General features: G+C 41.6%; 1 protein-coding gene across 2 annotated transcripts in view; it reads left to right on the plus strand.

The window, feature by feature from the left end:
• GATB (glutamyl-tRNA amidotransferase subunit B) overlaps nt 1-27,596 on the plus strand; it is a 90,258-nt gene that overhangs the window by 11,355 nt on the left and 51,307 nt on the right. The window contains exons 3-6 of one of the 2 annotated variants that reach the window (XM_011359388.2): nt 15,301-15,414; nt 17,801-17,999; nt 18,421-18,543; nt 26,398-26,511. In XM_011359388.2, the coding sequence (XP_011357690.1) occupies nt 15,301-15,414; nt 17,801-17,999; nt 18,421-18,543; nt 26,398-26,511 (550 nt within the window). The remainder of the gene's footprint in view (nt 1-15,300; nt 15,415-17,800; nt 18,000-18,420; nt 18,544-26,397; nt 26,512-27,596) is intronic. The other variant, XM_023530206.1, reaches the window with a different exon arrangement.

Consider the following 27,596-nt stretch of genomic DNA (forward strand, 5'->3'; position numbering starts at 1 on the left):
GTAGAACTTGTAATTGCATTGTGTTCTCAGACTTCAGTCTTGCCAGTCACTCTTTGAGGCACTTGCATGTAGTTTTCTTTCATTCTTTTGTAGAGTGGGGTGGGTGTTCCAGGGGTGAGGGGTTTTACCCTTTGACCCTTGCCCTTTTAAAAGAGGTGGGTCTGTGATTACGTACACACAAACGTGGGAAGATTCCCTGTCAGCCCTTAAACCCTTCTGATGGTCCTAACTTGCCTTATGGTGTCATTGCCTGGATATCTCCCATGAACTCAGATGACTCATGATGATGATGGGCTTTCACGTTCAACAAGCAGCATGACCTCATCTCCCCTCACTGTGGAAAGCATTTGACTCCTTCCCCAACTTTCAGTGGATCCTTGAAAGCCTCCTACACAGCCATCTTCACTTCCCCCACCTCTATGCCAGTCTCACATGCAGTATTCCCTACGTGAAACCTAACTATTACTTATAATGCTGTCACTTTACTGATATGTATTTATTTCATACAGTTGATGGAACATCCTTTTATGTATGTTTATAAGGATTTCTGTGTTTGATTATAAGGTTCTAAAAGTAGTTGTGGATCTTTCTTGGGCCACTTGACAGTACCTTTCATAGAGCATGTGTATTAACACCTTTAAGAAATATTTCTCTATATAACTGCATACACTGCCATGCACATGTGTGGGGAGTCTGTATGAAAGAATTTTCCAGGTGTCTGAAACCATTTTGATACTTTTTTAACCTCTTTATAGAACTCTTTCCAAAATGATTTTATACTTTCCTGCTTTTAAATAGGATATGTTGAACATAAGCCAAGCTTTTCTTATCTCGTCAAGATTATCAGCAACATCAGTTATTGTTCAGTGTTGTAATATAACGGTACCTTGAAGGGAAGCTGAGGTGTGGAAAGCTATCTGATCCTATAGTCAATTGCTAATGAGAGCCGTTCTTTTTAAGCTTCACATTATAGTCATTTTCCTTATTAATACAGTCTTCCACTCCTCACCTCTTTTAAGCTACTGTCAGTGTATTTGATCCTAGGAATCCCTTCTTGCTCATTTTTCACTTCTCAATTATTATTTCTGATCTGCTATAACCCAGAAGGCCAGACTATTATATTTATTAATGTAAATAAGAACAAGGCTCTGAGTAGAGACCTGTTCTAAAAATAAAGTACACAGATGGCACAGAAGCGAGTTAGCTTCTTGAAGCTGTATAAGAGTAGAGTAGGAAGAGGTCCTGGAAATCATTCATTTAGTCCTTGTCATTTACAGATGAGAGAACTGCGGTGTGACTTGCCCATGGTTGTGCAATTACTTAATGTCCCAGTTGGATTTGAAATTGTGTGTTCCTTACTCCCAGTTTAATGCTTAGTTTCCAGTCTGTGTTCCACTACAGTTGGGAGTTGCTGCAAGTCCGATATATGTAGGTGCTGTTATTTTGCAAGTGTGTGTTGTGTGTGTGTGTATCTCTCAAAACAATACCATTAACATCTATATACATGATATGTTTAAAGATGTACATCTACGTGCTTATACACACAGAGACATCGACTGTCTAGCATTGACACTGACCATATGCATTGTTTATTACAGTATCCACTAAGTGAGCAATCTAAACCTAGGGAGAGAGAGAAGGAAAAGAGTACTGAACCAGAAAAAGAAATGGGTAAAAGGAACTCTAACCTAATTAGCCACCAATTCAGTGCCCTGGGCACTGGATTCCCCCAGACGCACCATTAAGAGAGCATCCCTAACTGTGGGCAGCTTTCAGCTCTACGTGTCTCAGTGCAAATAATGGTCACAACAGAAAATTCTTTTAGGATCTTTTCTCTGTGCTTCCTTCTGGGAAATTTTCTCTACACTTTCTTCTAGTTCACTAATTCTCTTTCTTAGGTGTGCTCTGCTTTTTTTAACATATCCATTGAATTCTTTATTTCACCAAGAATACTTCTCATAACAATTCTGTTTCTCTTAAATCTCTCCTTTTTGGGAAATACCTTATTCCTTCTTCACACATTCAGTTTGTTATCTCTTTAATAATTTTAAATCTACTTATTTTGTATTCTGTGCTCAGAAATTCTATCACCTGAAGTTTTTGGGCTCCCCTGTTCTGCTTTTGGTATGCCTGCCGATTCTGGCTAATGGTAGATGATCTTATGTATTTTTAATTTTAGATTACAAAGTCATGTTTGGCAGGGCTTTATTAGTGAAAATTTTGTGGCTGCTGGGTTGAGAGTGAGTCTCTCCAAAGAGCTATTATATTGGCTTTTGCCAGATGCTCCAGGTCAAAGCCAGGACCACTTTCCATGTTTTTCTCTTAGCTTGGGGGTTCCTGGACCACAAACTTAGTAAATTTGGACCCCAAGCATGCCTCAGAGCAGAGTTATGACAGTTATTAGACTTTTTTGTTTTGTTTTCACCTAAAGTCTGGGCCAAGACTCTACTAAGATTGAAACCTTACAGAAGGAAACAGAGAATGTTACCATGTAGCTGGGGCTTTGGCCAAGGCTATCAATGTGGATGACTGAGATTCAAAATGGGCCGGGAAAGGCATCTTTACACCTCTCTCTGGCTTCCTTTCCTTTGCTATTAGGATACACCTCCCTTCTGATTGCAATTCTTCTCTGTTGTTTTGTGTTTGTTGCAGTTCTGCACATCAGTTGAGACTGAAACCTTTTACATTCCAGCTTATCTTATTTGTCCTCCTGTCACACACAGAGATCAAGTGATTGAACTCTTTCCAAATTCCCCTGAGCTGTGCAGGGATGCACACTCTCACCCATTGCCTTTTAAAGTTATTTCCAAAAAAGGTTTATCCTTAATGAATCATCCCCTTCACCCCTATGTGGAAATGATGGTGCCATCTTGTCCCTGCCAAGGAACAACAAAAAGAAATAGGATAGAATCAATCAGCTGGTTATGGTGGGGGGAACCCGAGGGACCTTGTCCGGCCTTCTTCCTCAGTGACTCTCTTGGGCCTTTAGAGCATCTCTCTGACCTGGCCCTGTGCTCCTTTCCTGATAAAAGAACATCTCCAGGCAGCCTGCTCCTCTCCCTAGAGATTCATTTCTGAGGAAGAAACCTTCAGTATTGTGTTTGGAAAAGGTTTTTTCTCACATTCCACATCCCCTCATGCAGGTTTGTTTTTCCCTCAAAATATGCACTTGGACGAGAGATGGAGCTCAATAACAATGGACCCTTGGAGGAGAGAGTGCCATACTTAAAATTCTTAACTGTTTAAAATGAATTTGATATACTCCTGCACCCAAAATTCTCTAGTACTAGAAAGTGAGGTGGGAATGTGTAGAAAATAAAATATCAACACATTACAAAAGATGTCCAGGAGGACGAGAGCTTAGGGGTCTTTTGTTGATATAAATATGTAGTAGTTTTAAAAAAATTACCTAACAGAGTTCTGTGACACTGTTTTTTCTGACATTCAGGCAGCTCATACAGGCTTTGTTTGGGTGATTTATACTAGAAGCCTATAATAAAAATGCAGCCTGAAATCGTGCAGCTGGGTACCATTCATTTTTCTTCGATGGACAGTTTCAGAACTTAAAAAACTGCAGCAAACCTCACAGGAAATGCATGCCTGGCCATGGCAGCTGGCCCTCTTGGTTTCTTCTGCTTCGTGAAGCCATTGGTGATGCTGCGGGGGTTTCTAGATTGGCTTTATGAGTACTAGAAAAGAGTTTGCAGGAAGATGTTCTGTGGTTTTAGGGAGTAAATAAAAATAATACTTTCTTCCCCTCTTGAGTCAGAACCAATTGAGAAGTCAGCATAGAAGTCAGACAGATGGAAATGAACATAGCAGCTTTATTACCAATAATAGCTTGATTGAAAAATGCAACTTGATATATAGCAAATGGCTTCTAGTATTTTCTACCTGAGTTGAACTCAGCTGCCCAAAACAATGGGCCTTCCACTTGGAGAAAGCTTATCATGTGGCCAGAATATCATGTGGGCATGCTGATCAGAAAGCGCTCATGTAGGCTTTGTTCTGATGATTCATACTAGAGGCCTATGATAAAAAGGCTCAGCCAGAGGGGCCGACCCACATGTGCTCGGTTCCTTTTCCCAAAGTCACTAGTCAGAAGTCAACTCCTCTTTTGGAATACAAAAGAATATGGAGTTGAGAGCAAAATCCAGCCACATGGAAACATGGAGGCAGGAGAGTGGAGGATTCCCAGTTGTGCCCTCAAAAGCATGAACCAGTTTTACTGTCTACATTGTGTCCAGAAGTAGATGTGAGCTACTCTTTTGCAGTGGGCTCTGTGGAATTTTTTCTCCACAGCACAAGGATATACACTTGTTATCTGAGGCCATTGGGGTGGGCCTTTCTTACTTGGTCATTCTTATATGTGTTTTCCACTTCACATTTAGTATTGCAGGAAGGGTTAGCTATTCTCTCTGCTGCAGCATCATGGGTAATTTTTTTCCTTAGCTCTTTTTAAATCTTGGCAAAGTTAGGAAGTCATTTTGCCATTGACATCCCAGATATGGCAAGCCTAGCCTTGGTGATGACGGCGGTTAGTGTAGTCAGGCTGGGCTCCTCTGAAAAGCATTCTGTTATTCATGGCAGAGGGTTCCTGCTGGTGAGCCTTCATGTTTCCCAGCCTTTCACCACTAGTTATATCCTTATCACAAGGCCTGAAGCTGGGGCCTAAGTGGGAATCAAAAAACATTAGTGTTCCCAGGAGCCTTTATTCCAAATTTTAATGTATGAACCTCCTTTTGCAAGTATAAAAGTGAGATGCATAATCAATCAAGGGTCTTTGTCATGCTCTGCAGCTTTCTTAGAAAATGCAGACAGGCAGTGATTGTCAATAGTGTCTTGAATTTTCAGCGATCTTTGCCATTTCTTAGGCCACCCCAGTAAGCAAGGTCAAGGGCTCCAACTGGTAGGAGAGAAACTGATGGCCTTATCGACTTGCCCAAGGACACAGGGAGGTCAAGGCCCAGTTAAAACAAGAAATGAGAATTGCCTGGTTTCCATTCTTAGCATAAAGCACCAGACTGCACTCCCTTCTGCAATATGTGCTAATTGTTCATTTCCGACGGAAAACAACAGGGAATTTTTCCTTTAGAGCTGGTTGTAAACATTTAAGATGCCTACAGTCACTCATAACCTTTGTTTACTTATCACAGCCAGCTAGCTATCTCATTTATCGTATTGCTTGTTCTCTTCCATTTTTACATCTCTGCAGAGAAGTGAAATGTATATGAAAGCACTTCATAAACTCAAGAGGCACATAAATGCTATTTGATATTATTATAATAGTCATATTCTTCACTTTGCATCATTAAAATACAAATACAGATACTTCCATTTCATAGCGGCCAATAGGTTTGGACAGAGAGTGTTACTTGTGTATCACTCACCTGAAATAACTTAAAATGGCACATATCTCAACAGCATGAGTAACAGTTAAGATGAAGTTCTCAATCATAGCTGTCTTTCAGAGAAGCACAAATTAAGAAATTACATGTACATTTACATAGACAAAAGAATGGAAGCATTAATAGAAAACAAGATACATAGACAACTTTGGGGACCGATAAAAGTATTTTCAACTAGAAAAGATGTAATTGGGGAAAATTATTTTTAAACCAGGTAAAAGAACAAATCATCTTTTCATATTCTTGATTTTACTTATAGATAGGTAGGTAGGTAGATATTACAGAATTCCCTGTTAACTCATTTTTCACATGTTACTGAGGGTGTACTGTACTTCATTACCTACACACAGGGCCTTAATATGTCTTGTCACTTCTGATGGCATAGGAAAGTTTTAGATATAGTATATAGAAGGTTTAGATATAGTATATAGAAGGTTTTCTTTTTCTACATCTGGTTTTCAGCAGCACTGAATGGAAGCTTCTGATCCATATGTATGGTTTAAGACTTAGCATCAGTTTAAATAGTTCCAGCCTCCTCTAGGCTCTCTCTCCCCCTTCAGGCTTGTAACATCTCACATCCTCTCAGGTAGGAGAATTTTCTACAACTTTCTTTTCCCCCCTCCCCCACTTTTTATTTTGAAAAAAATTCAAACTTACAGAAAAGTTGAAAGAATAGTACAGTGAACATCCATCCTGCACCTAGGTTTTTTTTACCCTTTGGATGAGCCATTTGAGAATAAGTTGCAAACATCATGGCATTTCGTCTCTATATAGTTCAGCATCTCTCATAGAAGCAAAAATATTCTCTTATCTAATCACTGTATAATTATCACTCTCAAGAATGCTAACATCGATACAATACTGTTACCTAAAACACAGTTCATATTCAACTTCCACAGTCGTCTCAGTATTATCCTTTATTTTGTTTTCCTCAACCCAGGATCCAATCTAAGATCACTCGTTGCATTTAGTTGTCATGACTCTTTAGTCTCATTTTATTTCTTTTCCCTTCCCTTCCCTTCCCTTCCCTTCCCTTCTCCCCTTCCTCCCTTTCCCCCCTACCCCTCTTCTCCCCTTCCTCCCTTCCTCTCTCCTTCTCTTTCTCTCCTTCCTCCCCTCTCATGACATTGACATTTTTTAAAAGTCTAGGCCAGTTCTTTTATCCACTCTTGAAGAAATCATAATGAAGGATATAAGGGGCTTTGCCCTGTGAAAGTTTGGCTTTTTTTTCTTTTTAACCTCTCTGATTTCATGGCTTGCCATGAAGCCTCTAAGAAGATGCTCTATTCCTGTTAGATGCATAAAATTGATGATCATTTTTCTTCTTAAAAATCTGTGTCCTATAGAGTCTTCCAAAGGTTTGATCCTCAGGACATTCCTGGAACTGATGTATATGGCAGGAGCATTTTTGACAGAATGGCATATGTGTCTCTACGGATTTGCTTTTGACATTCACAGGCCTTGTTCCACCAAATTCTCTATCCATACCAATAGCGAATACCTAGTTAGCATTCCATTGATTCAAGCCAGTGGCTTTGTTTCTCAGCAATAATCATCTTTCAACTTAATATTAATCTTTTGTATAAAGATGAAAGTAAATCTCATTCAGGATCATTAGAGCTTTTCACTCATGAAATCAGTTGTTTCTTATCACTATCACTGATTACTCTTGAGGTTTCAGTAATATAAAATAGTTTGTCATTCCATTGAATCTTCAGGTGTAGCGTCCTGTGAGTGAATTTTAGGTTAGATTAGAAAAGACTTGGCAGTTCCAGTATGGGGGCAATCTAAAATAAGTGGGTTTGCATGCTTTAGCCTTTTTAATATTGGTATACTTTGCATGTCTACTTCATGCATTCCTGCATCTCTTCTCTGCAGACTTTCTTTGAATTTAAAAAGTAGCTGCTATCTTAGAAGACAGGAAGTCATAGAAGTGTGGTGGGCAGCGATGAGGGGTCAAAATTGGCTCAATTAACTAGTTTATAACTATTCGACTTGTTAGAAGGTAGTTTCTTTCTCTAGAGGGTGGGGGCTTTTTCCAGCCACAGGCAAGCATACAATGTTATCTGAGACAATTTTGCTTCACTATAAAACAGAGAAAAGGAAGTAATATAAGCTTCCTGAGACATTAAGAAATATGATCTGTATTCCACTGGAGATAACACACTAAGTATCACAAAAGGTGTTGGTTAAAATTTAAGGGGGAAATATTATGTTGATATAACACATAATTTCAGCATCTGTTGTGCCTTACTTTGGATTGTAAATCCAGCCTAATGGATCTGTAAAGCTGTTTAGACCTTTCTCATTAGATTCTCTTTGTCTCCCAAAAGCTTGCTTATGAAAGATTCAGTTGAGATGGGCATTTTGCATTTAATAACACTTTAGTTCTGAAAATAGTATTTACTAAATGTCTACCATGCGTTGAGTAATTTTATTTAATTTATGGAACAATCCTCCAAAATAAGGAGGCCGAGACTGAGAGAGGTTAAGTAATTTGTGCAAGATCACATAGCTAATAGATAGTAAAGTTTTGTCCTAGTTTGTCAAAATTAGTAAAAGTCTTCTCAGAGATCAAGTTAATTGTCAGTGAGTAATGCCAAATTAGTAACTGTTGGAACTGTTATGCGAAAGAGGAATAGAGGCTAGTTAACCTGCATACCCAATCTTAGTCTTTATTGGCTGCCGACTACTCTCAAACCCTCCTCGCTAACTGTCCAAGTACGAGGCTCCACAAATGAACATTATGATTGTTGGACCATTGGCCTCCAACCCCAGTGAAGTCCAAGCAAACCAGGCTGTGTGTCATGTGGGAACTCTTTTTACCTAGGATAGAGGCAGGCCTAGAGCTGACAAGGCCAAGGGCTTTTCCTACAAGCCCAGAGATGAATGTCAGATCTTAATGTTCCAGTGGCCCATGGAAAACGAGAGAGATTGCTCTAGTGCCAAAAGCTAAGCTAGTCTAGGCTCTGCCCTCTCCAGCCCTATCCGATGGTGACTGTGGGTACCAGCCATCGGCCACCTGACCTTGCCAGGTAGGCAGAGGCAGGAGGAGAATGGAATCTCAAATGAGAAGAATGGGCTTCTGCCACTTTGGACCAAGGACATATCCTTGCCCTTGATCTCAGCCAGTCCTGGGGAGTGCGAGAGGGCTGGGAATAGAGAGGAGCATTGGAGCTTAGGGACAGCTGAAACTGCCAAACTACATGCCTCTTCTGTTGAGCAAGAATTGTTTTCTGTGAAGTGGACATTTGATTTTTTTTCCCTCCATTGCGAAAGACAGATTTAAACAAAAGCGAAAACGTAGCATTCACTTTCAACTTTTCCCTAGGCAATACCCATGTTTAGGCATAAAGAACATATTTATGTGGGTATATCTATATAAATCATTAATATATGCATAAAACTAGTAACTTTTGATGGTAAAATCCCACTTTAAAAAAATTATCTTAATTGACCAGTTTTAGCAAGCAAATTATCATAGCTCTAGAGTGTTTGTATTTGTTTTGGGTAATGATACAAGTGCTCAGTGGTGAGAAGGAATGTGGGTGAGGAAATGAGAGAATTTTCTCTACCATAATGAAAATTTATCTGTGTGGTAACTTTTGCTTTGAATATGAATCAAGGGGAGTTAGTTCATGCTTTGAGACAAATTTATGGGTAGCAATAAGATAAAGTCCCATTTATGCCTTATTTTTCCTTAATAAATCTTAATTACTTTCTCTTCATAAATTAAAGCATTTACCATGCCGTATCTTAATTATCAGATTTGTCATATATAGCATTAGTTTCACTGAATAATTGACATTTGGGCTTTTTGTAAAACATCACCTTACAGTCATTGTTTTAAGCCCCACAGGAATTGCTGACTGGATTTTCAGTGAGCACACTAGTTTTGCCATGTTGCCTTGGTTTTTTAATGAGGTTCTGATACCCACAGGAGCAGCTCTGGGTATCATAGCATTGTGGGCTTGCCAGTTGAGGGTAAAGTAAAAAGGGGAGAGAAATGATATGAATTACAGACTATTTTCAAAGATTTCAGTTTTATTCCTTTGAAGTACATCACAAAATATTTCCTGGGATAGGTCCCAGAGGCTCACTCTAGTAAATGAATTTATTTGTAATTAGTAGAATTTCACAAAATGTGCTAAAATGTTAGGAAATATTTTATTGACTGACGTAGATTATGCAGTCTTCTTCATTCTGTTGTTTGCCTATTAGCAGATCCTTTCGTAATAGTTAATGTAGACTTAGAGTTCAGTCTTACCCAAGTGATGTTATCACAAATTCTCCTTATAAATAAGTAGCAGTTAGTAATTCTTGGCTCCCAGTATGTGAAAAAGGAGTCCACAAAATATTCAATTTTATGTTGTTTGGACAGGTGTGAGAGTAGCATCTTTTTATCGATTAGCTATTTATCAAAAGGAAAAAGTCACAGAAGTAATTATAAAAATGTGTGTGTGTGTGTTGTGCAGCCATGGCCTGAGTGTCCTCATGGTCCCCCTGCTCCTCACGGCTGCAGTTCCTAGTGCCTGGTCAGCTGGCTTCTGACTGGTTAGGCAAGCATCAGGCCGTAATTAAAGACTAGCGGTGAGGAGAAGCGACAGGATATTTCTCCTTCCCTCTCCTCCCTTCTCCTCCCTTCTCCTCCTCCCCTGGCAACATCTCTGGTAGTGAATGGCTTTCATCTGGGACTCCAGCTATGGGGAGACAGAGCCACCTTGTTCCCAGCAAACTCTGGGTACCCCATCCCCTCGCTGTAGCGACACTCTGGTCTCCAGCCCAGTCCCTGCAGCCTCCCTGCTTTGAGAATCTCCTAAGCTGCCTCACTGGGCCCTCTGACATCTCAGCTCTGCTGTCACATGTGGGGTAAAGTCTCTGTGTTAAATGTGTTCTATTTTATATACTAAGAGTGGTTTCTTTTTCTTGACACATCTATCTTACAGAACAATTTTGCTTTTATTTCGTAGCTTATAGATGTTGATAAAAGAGAGGAATGTTAAATTATTCATTACCTCAGTTAATGTTTAATGAGCTTGGTACTGCATTTAGATAATAGGGCAAAGAAGAGTAAGATAAAATGACTCGACTGCCCTCAGGGAGCTCTGTCTCCACAGGGGGACAGTGCCTTGCCAGAGGGCACGGAAGCCGAGAAGGAGGACCACTAGACGAGGGTGGTGGCGGGACATCCAGGATCTTGCCAGGTGCTAAGATCTTGCTCAAGTGGTTGAGGAAAAGGCTGTTGCCAGGAAAAGCAGCAGATTGTACAAAAGCATGTCACACGCATGGCTGCTTGAGAGTCGGTTGGGGCAGAAGAGGAAAAGGAAACTAGAAAGGTAGTGAGGCTAAATCACCAAGGGCAGTGAAGACTGCACCAAGCGCTTGGACTTCACCCATTCAGTGATGAGGAGCAGTAAGGAAGGATTTTAAGTACGGGAATCACATGAACACGTGATCCTTTAGGATAATGCCGTTGAGTGGGTATGGAAGACAGATTAGAGGACTAAACGTGGAGGCAGAGAAACCTGGCCAGATTTTAGCCTTGGTTGGAAGGCATGCTGTTTGATTGGAAGCCTGAATTAACCCGGAGGATTTGGGAGGAGGGGAAAAGTCAAGATATACTAAGAAAATAGAATGTGTAGAACTTAGTGATTTTTATTTTTGGATGTTTTGGGAATTGTCATTATACTCAGAGATCAGGAAGTGTTTGGTTAGGCTAAATACTGGAAGACTGCGTCTCAGACTGGGATTACAATGTGTCCTTGGAGGTCTCATGCATGTTTCCGGGCTGTTTGTGCTATGCTCTGGATGTATTTTAGGTTCTAAACAAGTTATGGTTGCAGCACTACTCATATTTTACAAACAAGCCAAATGAGTGATTCTTTTTAAAAACCATTCACTGTTTCTCGCGCCACTCTACCCTCATATCCTTCTCCTGGCCATGATCTGCCCAGTTTCTCTCTGCCAGTCATGAAGTTTGTTGATTATCTCATCTCCTGCTTCTACCTATCATACCTTCCATATCTTCTGATTAAATAAAAGAATTAGACTCTTTACTTATTCAATAAATCATTTTGTGGGTGCTTGTGTCTGGGGGTTTCTGAAGGCTAGCCATAAAATATCCCCCGCTATTTGAGAAAACCTATAAGTTTGCTCACTATCAAACCTCCACGTGCCAGAGACTGTGTACTGAGTATTTTTGCAAAGTTAAAGGAACACATGCATGCCCCCCAGGAGCTCAACTGAAAACAAACCTATAGAAATAGAAACTGGCAAGAAGGAAATATTAGAAATAATGCCTGCCTTAAATTTTCTACAGTAGTATTTGGTTTGAGTTTCTGCTCCAGAGTTATGGCCAGATGTTAGTAGTCTTGATAGCTAACACTAGCACTCTTTATATTTTTGGAGATTTTAAGATAGAGTGTAATAGTTGAGAGCCTGGGTTCTGGGGATCTGGCTTCCTGACTCTGCCTCTTATATGTGTCACCTTGGCTAAATTAATCTGATTCCCTTTATTATCTGTATAATGAGGATCATAATAGTGTCTGCCCTAGGATGGCTGAGAGGACGAAATGGCAGATGTGTGACATGCATAGCACACCTCCCGACACAAGGCTATGCATGATAAATACTCGTTCCTGAATGCAGAGTGAAGCTTCTTGAGGCTCGGTTGAGAAAGGTGTGCTATACCAGTTCTAAAAATCATTGCTTGCCTTCCGTGTGGAAGCCACTGTGGCTAACCCTGAGATCTTTTGTAGTCGTGTTATGTTAATTGCAAAGAAAACTCTGGACCATGCTTTCTTCACGACAAATTAGTCTTTTGAATTTTCAACTTACCCCTTTGATCGCATCATACGTGATCGGTTGTTGCCTCAGGGCGCTTCCAGAAACAAGTTTGAAGACCAGTAGGTGGCAGGTAACACCTAGAGGAAATTCAGGCATTGCTGCCTCTGAAAGCTTCCCTTGATATCCATCACCTCTCTCCTTATTTGAGTTCAACACACATTAATTGAACACCACTATTTTTAGTTCTATATTAGGCTCCAGGGATACAAGGATGAACAGATAATTGCCATCCTCATGAAACTTAGCGTAATGGAAATATATGTAAATGAATTCAGTGCACTGTGAAACAAACACAAATGGAAGTGTATAGAAGGTCAGAGAGATACCTAGGAAGATGGTAAGGAAAGTTGCACAGATTTGGTGACTTCTTAGTAGATTTTGAATGGGATAGAATAGAGTCAGCAGATCAGCATGGTTTGTACAGGAAAACTGGACAACTTGTGTGGGAGGATGTGGTAGGAGATGAAATTGAAGATGTGGGCAGGAGTTGGATCATGTAAGAGCTTGCCTTTGACATTGGGGGCTGTTTGGTGATTTTAAGCAACAGAATGTTGTAAGATTTGCATCTTTAGCAGAATCATCCTAGTATGCAATATGAACTTGAGAAGGATGATGGAGATGCTGGCAGGTTCATGTCCCCACTGTGGATTCATTAAGACCAGTCACAGAGTCCTATTTACTTCTGTATCCTCAACACCTAGTATTTTATAGACATTTAAGAAATGTTTTGGAATAAAGACAGCCCAAGTTGAATTTCCCAATTCTTCATCCTGTCTTCAGAACATGCTGACCTAGACCTCCATCTGTCATAAGCAGCTTGACTAAGATCATAATAAATTCTTTTTTTCTTGGCATTCTTTTAACTGGCACTCTATTTACTAGCCTTTCTGTGAAACAGTAGTGTGGTGATGATTGATGCTTATAATTCTGACCCCGAAGTACGTCAAGCCTTCTAAATCATCCAAAGAAGATTAAAGTATATTCAACATCGCTATAATGTTTGTGTGTTTTACTGCATTCTTATTTTTTGAAAATTGATGGTTTATCAAGTGCCTATGTACTCGTTTGCAAGTAGGCACAATGAGAGCCTGTGGTCACCTACAACTCTCCACTCCCTCATAGTGCCTGCCAGGCACAGTGAGTTTATTAGCAATGTATGCTTAGCAATAAGCAAGTAAAACAAACCTGCTTCTTGTCATTCCTATAAGGAAGCAGGTTGGCCCCAAAGAGGCAGATTGGGTAGAGATTAGAGAGAAAACAGTGGTTAGAAAAATAGTAGGAGTAATAAAGCAAGAACTGATACAGACTAGTGAGTCAGGCAATTTACAAGTGAGCCCACACTGTGGCCCAGCCCCGGAAGCGCAGGGCCCAAGGCAGAGACACCAGCATGACAGTCTTTTGTGCCTTGACCCGAATCATCAGGCCTGAACTTGGCAGCAGTCTCCACCAGCCATATTTGTATTGCAATGACAACTTTTCAGGAAAATGCCAAACATTAGCAAGTGAAAACATCAATAATTAGAGCATCCTGTTCCCCGCCCCCCACCCAGCCCCTTCCACACACAAACATATTTTTTCATGAAAACCATTATTACTGCAGAACTGTCAGCATTATTCAGCTCAGTATAAAGAACTCTAAATAGAACCATTTTGTAACATGGCTTCCAGAAAAAAGGCATGTGATATTTTACCAGGAGGGAGATTGGCTGTTTGGGTTATCTTTTGGGGGTCATATGTTGCAGTAAGTAGAGATGCCTCTTACATTTTGTTGTATAGATTTGGTTTTGAAATCTGTTTGCCCATGTCAGGTGCCACGCTTATTGTCCCACCCATGAGAGCCAGTCCCCAAACCACAGAGATTCTGTTTGTTACTCTCTAGTCAAGGGCACGGGTAGACTGTGGAGATAGTTTTACCATTTGCCAACTCTGTATTTTGGGTGAATCTCTTAGTATCTCTGCGTCTTAATTTTTCTTTTTCTGAAATATTGGAATAATATAAAGTCCTTCTTTACAGAGTTGCTGTGAGGCTGAAATAAAATGTGAAAATGCTTGCTCACCTGGAAAGCCCTCTGTAAATAATAGTATACTAAATATACTAAAGAACCTCATAAATATAATAAAAAATAGAAATGTGTTTCATCAGCAAGCATGATATCCTCAAAAATTTCTCTGAAACACAGTGGGGAAAGTGAACTATTTATTGAATTCCTGCTATAGAGTAGATGTTCTAGCTGTTACTTTATTCATTCTGCAAGGTAGTTATTAAATCCCTACTTCAGAGATGAGGAGGCAGAGCTTCTAGCCACACAGCTATATACATACATAGCAGAAGTGGGATATGGACCTGACTCTAGAATTTACTGCTCTTTCTCCTTGTCTCTGGTCGTCTATCTTATTCCACTACCACTACCACCCCCAAAAAAGTTCTTAAAAGCTGTTCACATCCTTTGGGGCAGAGTGGGATCCAGAAGGAACTCCTGAGCTCTAGGATTCCCTGGAGGGACCAGCAGCTGAAGGACAGTCAGGTGTAGGGCACACTCACACTCCACCTTAAGGGAGTTGGCTAGGCCTGAACTGAAGGCAAGGAGGCAGGTGTGCCACCTTCTCCAGCCCGTGAAGAATGGCAAAGGCCCTCAGGTTTCCAGAAGTTCATTCTTTCTCTGTCAGAGTGCTTTTTTGCAATCTCGCTGAGGTCGTTTGCTGAGCTGCTTCTTGGATCTTCTCAGAAATCAGTGTCTGATTTCTGAGCTTTTGGGGGACCCTCCCTGTTAACTTTAATGCAAGATGTTGAGGGAAAAGATCCCGGAGGTGGCAGTTCATTAGCTGCCCAGTGGGACCCACTGCTGCATGCATTTTCTTTTTTCATGCTAAGTTTTCCGGGTTCCAGACAGACAAGAGTTGTCTTGTGAATGGAGCTGCCCACACAGAGAACCAGAGATAATGCCCATTGAAGGGTCGAATTGAATATTCAGGGAGGATGTCAGTGTGTGGGAGAAGCATTTGTTCAGACTGTATCTGAGAGGAGCTATGTGTTGTGTTTCCCTAGGTTCTCAACAGGAGGTGCGTAGAGGCGGCGGTGATGACAGGCCTGGCACTGAACTGCCACATAAACAAGAAGTCCTTGTTTGACAGGAAGCACTACTTCTATGCAGACCTCCCTGTAAGTATGCTTTGTGATTTGCCCTCTGTACATTCTCAGAGCTGGGGGCTTTGGAGGCAGGGAGCGGGGCTGTGCCTCTTACTCTCTCTGTCAGAGCCCTGTCCATCTCAGCAGGAAGTTCTGCCCGGCCCTGATGAAGGCAGGTGCCCCCCGATGTTTACTAGATTATATGCAGTTGTCCTGATTGCTGACTCCTTGCTTAGCCTCATGCTTCTGGTGGCTCACTCATAATTGAACAGGGAGTAGAAGAAGCTAGTATTCCCAGGCTTGGCCCAGCTGTGGTGTTTGGTGCTAATTGCCTGTTAGGACCAAAGCTAACTCTGGCTGATGCAACAGTAAATGCGGACTATAGCTCCGTAGACATAGTGAGAGCTTCCCTCTTTTAAGTTGAAGTTTCAAATAATAGGACTGTCACCTTTGAAGACACTTCTGTCATCTCCTAAGGAGCAGGTAAGTGGACGACAGTAAGCAGAAACACGAACCAGAAGCCTGGACTGAACAGTAATCGGCTGAGCAGTAAACCCAATATAAACCTGCTTTTTCTTTAAAATTAGAGTTTTGTTTTGTTTTGTTTTTCTTTAAGAGAAGCCAATATGAACTAGAGCCAGTTTTTCATATTATTCAACTGAACCAAAACTGTAACGTTGAATGGGTTTCTCAAAATAATGTTTTATTTGATTGGAGCCTCTGATAGTATGGCCCCTCTTTAGATTTAGAAAAACAGTGATGATATTGCTTCACGCTCTTCCTCTTGAACTAGAGATTGAGGTGAGCTGTTTTTAGTGGGTGAGAACGGGAGGGGAATAAAATAAAAAATTCTAGAACCTGAATTCTCCAATTGCTGCTGCTTTTCCTCTCTAGCTGCCAGCCTTTTAGCAAATTGTACTGCTTGGTAGGGTAGAGAGAATGAACCTGCATTTTTTTCATCTTTTAAGAGTGATAACCAGTTTAGTTAAGATGGAGAGTTAGCAATATGTGATTAAAATGAAATGTTTTCATTATTTGCGGCTTTCTGTTCTTTTTGGCCCAGGTGGCTCAGACAGTCCAGAGTTAGTGTTGCCAAATATTACATGGGACATACTTATACTAAAAAAGTATTCGTTATTTATCCGAATAAGCAGTTCATCCAAATTAAATTCGAATTTAACTGAGCATCCTATAATTTATTTAGCAGCCCTTCTTAGAGTTTAATTTTTACAACATGAGACTTCCTATTTCAGCACAAAGAATGAGTTGGCCCAATGTCGTGGTTCTCAAAGTGTGGTCCCTAGGCCACTAGCATCAGAATCTCCTGGGAACTTGTTAAAAATATAAATTCTCAGTTTCCTCGCAGACCTGCAGAATCAAAGTGTTCAGGTGGGGCTGGTCTGTGTGTTGAGCATTCTGCCAGGTGATTCTGATGCAGCTAAAGTTTGAAGAACACTGGCTTGGTAGCTAAGAGCACAGACTGGAGCCAGACCATTCTGCTTCAGATCCTGACGTTGGTACTTACTAGCTCTGTGGCTTTGGGCAAGGCCCTTAATCCTTTCGTGCCCTGTACCTCCCTCATAGGGTTGTCATGAGGATTAAAAGCAGTAAAGTACTGAGAACAGCGTGCCTGGGACCCCAGCAAGCAAAGCAGGTGCTTCTGCTGTGGTTATTCTCTGTTCTTCTCCAGTTCTCTGTATTGACCTGCTGCCTCTTTAGTGTGTGTTGATGAGTGTGTGTATTTGAAAGTAATTCTTCCTCTCTACTTGGAAGGAAGTGAGGGAGTCCTTGCAACACCCGTCAGTATTTTAGTACTATGTGCTTTCATTAGCTGACTGTGAGAGTCCCAGCACTTTCTGGCTAGAAGAACAAGGTAAGTTGGGTCAGGGAGAGCTTCTGGCGTGATCGGTTAGCTTAAAGAGCAGGAACAAAGCAAGCTTAAACACACCAGCAACTGCTGTCAGCTGTGCTGAGAGTAGATAGCAAAATGCTTAGCCAGCAGTTCGCAATAAGGAGGGTCTGTCAGGAGCCCAGTAATCAGATGCAGGGTTTAGGCTAATGAGCTAAGTGAAAACAACATATTCTTTTCTTAGAAGCCTCTGACAGTGAGATTATTGTAATTTCCCCAAATGGTACTTCCGTAGAGAAGATGGGGTTCATACTGTTTATTGCATCATTATTGGGAGTAGGGGGATCCAGGGAAGGTAACGAGGGATGGGAACAATCAGAAGAGGCCAGGCTAATTGTGGCTGCAGTACATAAACTAATTTTTCTTCTTTTCCTTTTTTTCTTTTTTTTTTAAATTTATTTTGTTATGTTTTTAAGTAAGCCTGTAGTTTTCTGACATTAAAAGGAATAGTAAACTGGATCCAGCTTTTCTATATGGACTAGTGACCGTGTAACCCATGTTTGTGTGCAGGCAGGCTACCAAATTACCCAGCAAAGGCTCCCGATCGCCGTGAATGGGAGCTTGGTGTACAGTGTCTGTGCGGGGAAGAAGCAGAATCAGGTGATCAGCAAGACGGTGAGGATCAAGCAGATCCAACTGGAACAAGACAGTGGCAAGACCCTCCACGATGACCTGCGGTCTCAGACACTCATTGACTTGAACAGGGCAGGTAGGCTTGGAGATTTTCCGTTACTTTTCCTCCCAGCCACCTCTCTTCCCGTCCAGAATTTACTCAAACCAGCTGAGGACGCAGGCCCTGGGGCATGATAGATGGAGATCAGAATATCATCGTTGGTACTGGCACAGTTGGTTAGAGAGCATGCCTTGAACTGTGATTGCCTTTGGTTTTTCTAACAGCCCACCCCTAAAACGAGACAAACGTAGCCGCCTAGGCATGGATCCAACAGCTTGATATCCTAAGCAGACTTTACAAGAAATGAATCAAAGTCAAAAATCAAAAAGTGAGGGGGAAAAGCAAATCAGAGGCTAGGACCTACTTTGAGAATTTTTTAGTAGTGCAGGGTTTTCCTAAAACTTCAGCCTAGTTTATATGCTGCTCAGATAGGCTGACTCTGCCTCTCGTTTGGTAGGGGTTGGCCTTCTGGAAGTGGTCCTGGAGCCGGACATGTCCTGTGGAGAAGAGGCGGCAACAGCAGTCAGGGAGCTGCAGCTGATACTTCAAGCCCTGGGGACCAGCCAGGCAAATATGGCAGGTAGACACCACACAAGCAGTGTCCCTTCTTCTTTACCTTCCCCCTTTCTGCTTCCTAGGTCTCTTTGCGCTTGAGTTTCGTTCCCTGCATCAGCTACATTGAGGCGGTTTACATCCTTTTTTCAGCTTTTCGCATCCCTAGTTGTTTTTTTTTCCTTAGAGTTTTCCTTGGATGCTTTTCTGAGCCCCCAGCCAAAATAAACACACTAACATCAGCAGTGCAGATGCCCTGAGCCCAAGAACGCGAGATTAGGAGCCAGAGGAGTAGATGCTTTCTCCTGGCTTCGTGCATCAAAATGTTAGGAACATTAATAAAATTGTATGTTTGAAAATTTCTCCTTTCTCAGCAAGAAGACGCTTTTATCAGAAGAACTCAGTTTGTAAGTGCTATGTCTGTGGCACTTTATTAATTGATACTTTTCCTTTGGGTCTCTCCCTTTTTTTTTTTGTAGAATTTTCATCCATGTACAGCTGAAGCTAAATTAAAAGCCAAAGTTATGATTTCCTAAAACTTTGAGGTAAAATTTTAAGTTTAGTAAAAATATAGTAGGAAATTGAAATAAACACTTATATTCTAGGGACCAAGCAAACCATACATTTTAAGTGTTGCAAATGAGATGTCAGGATTACAAGCATTGATCAGACTCATTTTCTCCGTGGCTCACGCCCTTGGCCCCTTCCTAACGCTGCTTTGCTAGCCCCGAAGTCCCTGAAAGCTAGTCTCTCCCGTGGTTTTCCCTATTTTCTGTTCCCAGGGTTTTGTTTTTTTTTAAAACTTCTGCCACCCACACATGACTCTCTGCCAGAGTGGAAAAAGGGTACAAATTCTGCATGTACAGTTGTTAATCCTTAGCTCAGCACAGTGGTATATTAGTCAGAGTTCTCCAGAGAAACAAAACCAATAGAATGTGTATGTATGTTATACATATATGTGTTTATATATAATGAGATTTGTTATAAAGAACTGATTCATGTGACTGTAGAGACTGAGAAGCTCCAGTCAGGAATCTCCAGGAGAGCTGATAATATAGTTCCAGTTCAGGTCCAAAGGCCTAAGAACCGATGGTATAAGTTCCTGTCCGAGCCCAAGCCCAAAGGCAGGAGAAGACTCATAGCTCAAAGACAGTAAGGCTGAGAGAGCAAATTCTCCTCTACTCTGCCTTTTGTTCTACTCAGATCTTAAAAGGATTGAATGAGGCCCACCCACTGGTGGGAAAGGCAATCTGTTTGACTCAGTGTATGGATTCAGATGTTAATTTCATCCGAAACACCCTCACAGACAAACTTAGAATGTTTAACCAAATAACTGGGCACCTGGTGGCCAAGTCAAGTTGACACATAAAATAACCATCATAGGAGGTCACAGGGGATACCAATAAATACAAGTGATGGTCATGATTCATCTCCCTGCCAGTTTATAATACTATTTACCAACCTTTTTATGGCACACGATATATTTGCATGCTACAGAGGGATGTCTGAATTTGTAATGCCGCATTTGCCACATAGGACATCTTACAAGCAACAAATTGTTACATCAGAGCCCAAGTACAAGTTGAATCTGAAGACAGAACTTACCAATTTGCTATCTTCTTTAAGCTGAAGACTGGAAAAACACAGCCACGTGAGTCTGAGTGGCATAATGGTTAGCTGCCTACAAGCTTTATAGAAATGAGGCTCTGTTTTAGAGTAAGAAAACTCTCCATTTTCGATTTATGGCTCATGCTGCTTTTTTACCCACAGAATATAAATGAAATATGGGCAGGTTGGATGGTTATCCGTTTATGCACTAAAGTGTTTATTCTCTATTGCTTTAAAAGAGTTTTTATTATTCCATTCTTCTTCAGAATAACTGTGATTTCTACCAAACCTATGAAATAATAAACAGGCCACTTGTTAGCTGAGAAATAGCCCTATCTGGGTCCTTGCCAAGAGATAAACCATCATAGCAAGAACTCATCAGTTCAGTGACAGCTGAGAGGGTTCATTAAATCGTATTTGTTGTGACACTTTTTGTTGCTTTTAAATACAAACCCAACAGCTTTGCCCCTAGCACAGCAGCAGAATGGCTGTGGTGATTCTAAGGTGCTGTGGGGAGGAAAGGCCTGCCTGGGATCTGCAGGGGGCCCGCTTTTTTTTTTTTTTTTTTTTTTTTTTTTTTTCCGTCTATCTGTTCAATCAGCCCTGACCCCTTTGCTCATTCTTCTGTCCCATCACCATAAGACCACTGCGTAGGCACTGGAGACCAGCCTGGGGACTAAGGGCCATGCCACGAAGAACAGTGGACCCCCAGAGTGCTTTTGGAATGCCTCTTAATTCCTTGGAGCTGCTGTTCAGTGACTTCCTGGTGGTAGTTTTGCTGATGAGCGTAGACCTCTCAGCCTGGGTTCCGAGAGCCATTTCCTTCTTGGAACATGTGCCTCTGTGGGGAACCTTAAAGCATTCCGTTGAGCTGAACACATATCGATGTAGACATACAGAATGTTTCAATGATGGTAATATCTGCCAGTCTGAACATTTAGCATATGCCCATCGGTTGACAAAGCATTTTTTTTAAATTAATTTATCGTCTCATGTAAACTTTACGACATTCCTGAGAGAGAGGTTTATCATGCCTGATGTACAGGTGGGGGAAACTGAGGTTTAGGGAGGTTGGGTTATTTGCCTAAAGCCCGTAAGAAGTGACTGAGCTGGGATTTGAGCCCAGGTATGTCTGACTCCGGGAGCCCTTTAAGCACTGTGTCACATTGCTTCCTACTGGTGGCCACAAGAGTGTCATAACTGCCATAGATAACAACTTTGAGAGGGAGTTTGGTGGCACGTGGGTGCTGAGGGCACTGAGGTCCCGTGCCTGGCTTGGAATCCTGTCCTGCCACTTCCAGCTGTAGGAACCTGGGCAAAGTGTTTGACTTCTCTGAGCCTCCCTTTTCATACTTACAAATCAAGTCCCCAAATAGTTGTGTATGGAAAGGGAAAAGAAAAAAGAAACCAAGGAGGAAAAGAAGTCATGTAAGTCTTCAGTGGAGTTGGGACAGCTGGATGGTGTCCTGTTTACTGAGACAGAAGACGGGAGAGGAGTGGCTTTGTGGGAGAAAACCTGGGTTTCCATTTTGGATATGTCAAGTTTGAAATGCCTGAGGGATGTCTAAGTGGATTTGCCAATAAAGCAATATTCTAGGGAATGTATGATAATATATATAAAACTTATCACAGGTCCTGGCAAGTAGCCTGTGCTCAGTAAATCTTAGGGATTTTTAACAGTAATAAGTAGTATTACTTTTATAGAATTGCCACTCATGTTGGATGAATATGCTTTGTGAAATATGTTTGATAAAAAATTTGGTCACTTTTTGCCAAACCTTGTTATTTAAGTTCTGGAGAATATTCAGTGATCAGAATGAGATAGCTTAACAGACCTTCTCACTAAATCCTCAGGCTCCTGCTGTTTACAGAAACAGTTTTCTGTCCTGATGTTATCTTTCTGATGTGTGAATGTGTTTTAGAAAAAAAATATATAACCACACCATACCACTCTGCTCAGTGGTATAGTTCTTTCGCTTTGCTGTTATAAATTTCTACTCCTAGAGGGAAGAAATTGAGCTTGATAACATTCTCATGACGTGTGGACGAAGGCCCTCCCTCAGTGTTGCAGAATGCATTGAAGAAAACCAGACTTGGCGAGGCTTTTGTGTGCTAGAGGCAATTTAACTTAATTTGTTTAAAAGGTATTTTGTCTTCACTGGATGGAATGTCTTTTGTTAGTGTTCGATACTGTATTTGAATCCAGGCTAGAGAACTCTCGACACCTCAAGGTACTGAATAATTCCTCTCAGACATTGTGTAGTATGGTCTTCTTTGGGAGAGACTGAAATTCATGCTTTTATTCCTTTTCCAAATTAGAATCCGAAATTGTGAAAGATGGTTTTGTTTTTAAAAGCAAGTGTGGTCTCATTCAGGGTTCCCTGAGTTCCAGCCGAGTTGTCTCTGAGCATTGAGACTCGGTTGAGTGGGGCTCACGCAGCATACCTACTTTGGACATTTTCCTTTGAGCTGAACGGGCCTTTCCGATGATTCCCACCATTAATTAGTCCAGTGCAGACAGAACTTTAGAACATCTCAAGAACTTACTGTGAAGCAGTAACTAGTCTGCTTACTCATTGCTCAGGAAAATAACAAGAGTTTTGGCTCATTAATTTATTGACCAATGACCACGTGCCAGACCCAGATCTGGATTCTGAATATAGCAATGAAAAAACATCGTTCCTGCTCCATAGAGCTTATATAAGTTCATGAGGGAGAAAAATACAGTAACAAATAAAACAAAAACAGTTGAAGTGATAAGTGCATTAGGAAATAGGGTGCCACGTAAAAGAATAACATTGGAAAGTGAAGGCCTCTCAGAGGAGGTGACATTTATTTGAGACCTAAAGAATAGCCGGAGGAGCCAGCATAGTAGCCCTAGGGGTTAAGCATTCCAGGGAACCGATAAGGCAAAGTCTGAGATAGGAGAAAGCGTAGAATATGCTGGGAGTTAACAAAGGTAACAGAAGGCCACCACAGGGAAAGCCTAATGAGCAGGAGAATGTGGCATCAGGTAGGACTGAAAAGGTAGGCATGGGATAGGTTACTGATGATGGTAAGCAGTGGGGTTTCATTCCAAGTGCAGTGGGAAGTCATTGAAGGGCTTTTGAGCAAGGGAATAACATAGTCTGTGTAATGTTTTAGAAAACCACTCTGGCTGCTTTGTGCAAAGTAGATTTCAAATGGGTGAGAGGTGAAGCAAGGAGACCAGTTATGAGGCTTCTGCAGTACTTCAGGTGGAAACTGACACTGTTGTAGACAGGGCTGGTGTCAGTGAAGACGGAGATCTCAAGATGGGTAGATTCAAGAAATAACAGGATTTGTTAACGGGCTGGCGGGGAGGTCGGGGGCAGGAAGGAATCGAGGATGCCTTCAAAGAAGCTTGAGGAGCTCGGTAGTGGTTGCTCTTTACCGAAATTGGGAAGACGAAGACAAAAATGGTTTTGTAAGGATGTAAATCAGGATTTACTTGAAGCCATTGGGATACTTTGGAGACTTCCAAGCAGAGGTGTCAGGTAGACATTGGAGGTCAATGTAGAGCTCAGAGTAGAGGTCTAGTCAAGAAAAATATTAAGGAGTTATCAACACATACATGGCATTTAAACCGTGCAGAGAGAGTAAGTAAAGAAGACAGTCTTGAGTTTGGATGGGAAAGAAAGTGCCAGCAAATGAAACGGAAGTAGCGTGTCCAGGGAGGTAGGAAGGAAACCAGAAGAGTGTAAGGTCACAGAAACTGAGAGAGGGAGGTAAGAAGGAAAGGATTAGTTCGTGTGTCACATGCTGCTGAAGTGTCCCATAGGTGAAGGTAGACTGTGTCCAGTCTCTGTTGGTGTTGGCAACTGGAGGTTGTTGGTGACTTTGACAAGGCATTTTTTGAGAGGTGAGGACAGAAGCCAAGATAAAGCAAGTTTAGGAGTAAATGGGAGGTGAGATCATGAAGACAACATGTGCGGCAAACAAAATGGTTTGAGAGGATTTGCTGAAAAGGGAAGCAGAGGAACAATAGCTGGATTACTGCTAGAAAGAATTGGGTTCAACGGAGTAGATTTTTGGTTTAGTTTTTTAAATGAGAAATACTATCGCGAGTAGATTTTTGGTTTAGTTTTTTAAATGAGAAATACTATCGCGTTTGTTTATATCAGAATTAATGCTAAAGAGAGATTAATGACTAATATGGGAGAGAGGAGATGACCAACATGTCCTTGGGAAGGCAAGAGGTGTGCGATTTAAAATCTGGGCCCAATCCTCAAGGGCTTTCCATTCTGGTCTTAAAGATAAGATTAATTCAAAATAGACTGTAGACATGCTAGATTCTGTGCTATGGATTATGTATATTCTAATAGTTCAGAGGTGCCACTAGTGGAGACTAGCCTTTCCATGAGGGTTTTTAGGAGAGAGAAGGTGGGACCTTGAAGGAAGGATAAGCAGAGGTTGGTTTAGGGACAGTAACACTGATGAAGAGAGTGTATGGAGAGCGTATAGAGGAGCTTTCTCATGGAGTGCTTAGTGGGAAAATGTGGGTCGTGTCAACCAAGACCAGATGAGGGCCCTTGAACATCAAGCAGGGGAGACGAGACGATCCACTAGGAGCTGGCTCTCCACGTGAGCAGGCACTGCGACGATAGTGACGAAAACCACATTGTGGCAGGGTGAAAGTCGGAGCGGCATCGTGGGTGGCAGGACAGGGAGGGGCTGCTGTGGCAAAAGTCAGGATGCGGTTCTGTAGCCTGGGCCTGGAGTTCCAAGTCCTCGGGCAAGGGTGGCGGCAGTGGAAATGGAGAGGAACTGACAGGTACGGGGTATATTTGGAGGGAAGAACTGGTAGGATCTGCTTTTCAGTTTGGATATAAGAAACAAAGAAAACGGAGAAGCAGATGATGACTTAGAGTCCCTAGATCAAACATCTGAGGATGTCAGGAATATCTGGGATTTGAGATGTGTGTAAGCACAGATTGTCAAGAAAGGGGCTACAGGGTTCCTCAAAAGTATCAAGATGTCAGCACTAGAGACATAGGGTAATTTCCGAACTGAAGGGCACCTTCTCCCTGGCTGTCACGGGTGGGGTTGCAGTCCCAGAGCGGGTGAGGTGAGCCCTTTTCCTGAGGGAATTAGTGGCAAGCAGGGCAAGCAGCGGCCAGCCATTGGTCTCAAGCTTGGACATTGAGCCCCACAGCACAGCACTGGGGGAAAGACAGAAACCAGTTCCGAGGGTCTCCTTTCTTGGCATGGAATTAACTTATGTCACTTTATTATTTCAATATGCTTTCGCTGTGGAATCTGGGGAAATTAATGTCTTTATTCAGCCGATCAGAACATTAGGTTTGGCAGATTTTTTAATTTAAAAATCTGCTTAGGAAAATAAAATTCCAGCATTTTATCTTCTCATCCTGTACTGTTTTAAATATTGTAAATGAGATTGGAGAACAGAGAATTTGAGCTATACTTTGTAGAGTGTAAAATCTGAGTATTTCTTACCTTCATCTCTCTATGTGTCTTGGGGTTCCCCCCTCCCCCCGCCCCGGGAGCCTCTTAGTCCTCTTCAAGTTAGTCTAAACCACCTGCTTCCTTAGGGGTTATCACTCCCAATCTGAAGCGGCCTCCCCAGATGGGGACAGACTCTCCCCTTCATAACAGCTCTGTCTGCTGCAGCATATCCTCAGCAGTCGGGAAGGGTTCAGAGTCCTGTTTGTGGCAGGAAGAGATCATCACAGTACCTAGAGGAAGGGAAATAAATGCCCAGGTTTCTGGCTCTTGCCCTTGAGCTGTAGATTCTCAAGGATTCTCTTATAAATCTTTCAGAACTGCTGTTGGAAATCCACGTTCCACTGGACAGCAGTGTAGGGTCAGTTGTCGGGTAGTCATTTCTAAGGCCTTCCTGCCACCCCAGCTCCAGCTCTTTGAAAAAACTTCAGAATAAAACTGCAGAGTGAATCTCTTTTTAACAGTGTTGTTTTTCTTATTTGACACAAGAGAAATGAGATTTCTTCAGCTGGTCTATCCAGAATTTCTCCTCTCTTCTGCATGTGCACAGAACATACACACAAATACACATATACACCCCTATACACTTTGGATGCCTCAGGACTGGAATTCTCTTAAGTGGACAGAAGTAGCAGCCGTCTACTTCAGAACTAACTGTACCATCTCTAAAGTTAAGTTGCTATAACTAAACAGCAAGTAGAGTTAGATGTCGCTTGCCTGGACACTCACTCTCCTTAAAAAGACCATGTTGTCTCAGGATTTCTAAAGAATTGTCTTTTTTCTCTCCTTCCAGAGGGCCAGTTGAGAGTGGATGCTAATATATCTGTGCATCACCCTGGGGAGCCTTTGGGCGTTCGAACTGAAGTAAAGAATCTCAACAGCGCCAGGTTCTTGGCCAAAGCCATAGGTAAATGTCAGCCGTTACTCATAATGTACCTCTTTGTGTCAGTTATCTATTGCTTTGTAACAAGCCACCCCAAACCTTAGCTACTTGTACAATAACCATTTCAGGTTTCACAATTCTGTGGATCGGGTGGTTTTTCTACTGGTCCTGCCTCAGCTCATTCATGTGGCTGTGGAAGCTGGCAGCTCAGCTGAAACAGAGGGTATAAGATGTCCTCACTCATGTGTTGGGGCCTCGGTGCTGGATGTCTGCTAGCCTTGTCTATCCACATGGTCTTTGTTCATTCACTTGCCTACCCTGGGCCTTCTATGGCAGTGAGAGATTCCAGAAAGATGAAGGCAAAAGCCTCAAGGCCTCTGGAGTCCTCAGCTCTAGAAGTTACACAATGTTTGTTCCAATACATTCTGTTCAAAGCAGATTGAATTAAAAGCAGATTCAAAGGGAGGAGAAATAGACTCCACTTCTTTATAGGGAGTCTGCAATATACTACAGCTCTGATTTTTTATTTATCACATGCTTTCTGCCCAGTCTGAAATTATGGCCAATAGCTAATGAATATATAAAACTTTGAATATATAAAATTTTGTAAAGTTTTATATATTCATTTGCTATTGGCCATAATTTGATCTTATTGGTCAATGTATTTTTCTAGTTTTTACTAATAGATTGCATGTGCCTATGTAACCAAATCTTGATATTATTTTAGCAAGACGTGCTGTGGGTATTTCACTGTCAACAAGTGTATACTAATAATTAAAATAGAACGGTTGAGCAAGATAAACATCTGGGGCAGTCCCATAGAATGTAGATGACTATGAATCTGAGGGGAAGACATTTCAGAAGAATAAAAATATTTTTTAAAACCAAAGATATCTTGAGAGGAAAAAAGAAGGGTGGGTGATTTAAAGCGCACCCTCTCAAGGATGCACAGAGAACAAGACAGCTGAATGCATTGCTCTAGCCCAAATGTTGAGTAGAGTCTTGGGTCTTGTCAGGAAAAGAATTAAAATACAGAAAAGATTGTCTAGTCTTGTATAAAACCTTATTATTCTAACCTGAAATGTCAACCAGCCTCAATGAAGGCACTC

Source organism: Pteropus vampyrus, unplaced genomic scaffold, assembly GCF_000151845.1.
Source record: "Pteropus vampyrus isolate Shadow unplaced genomic scaffold, Pvam_2.0 Scaffold47, whole genome shotgun sequence".
NCBI classification, from domain to species: domain Eukaryota; kingdom Metazoa; phylum Chordata; class Mammalia; order Chiroptera; family Pteropodidae; genus Pteropus; species Pteropus vampyrus.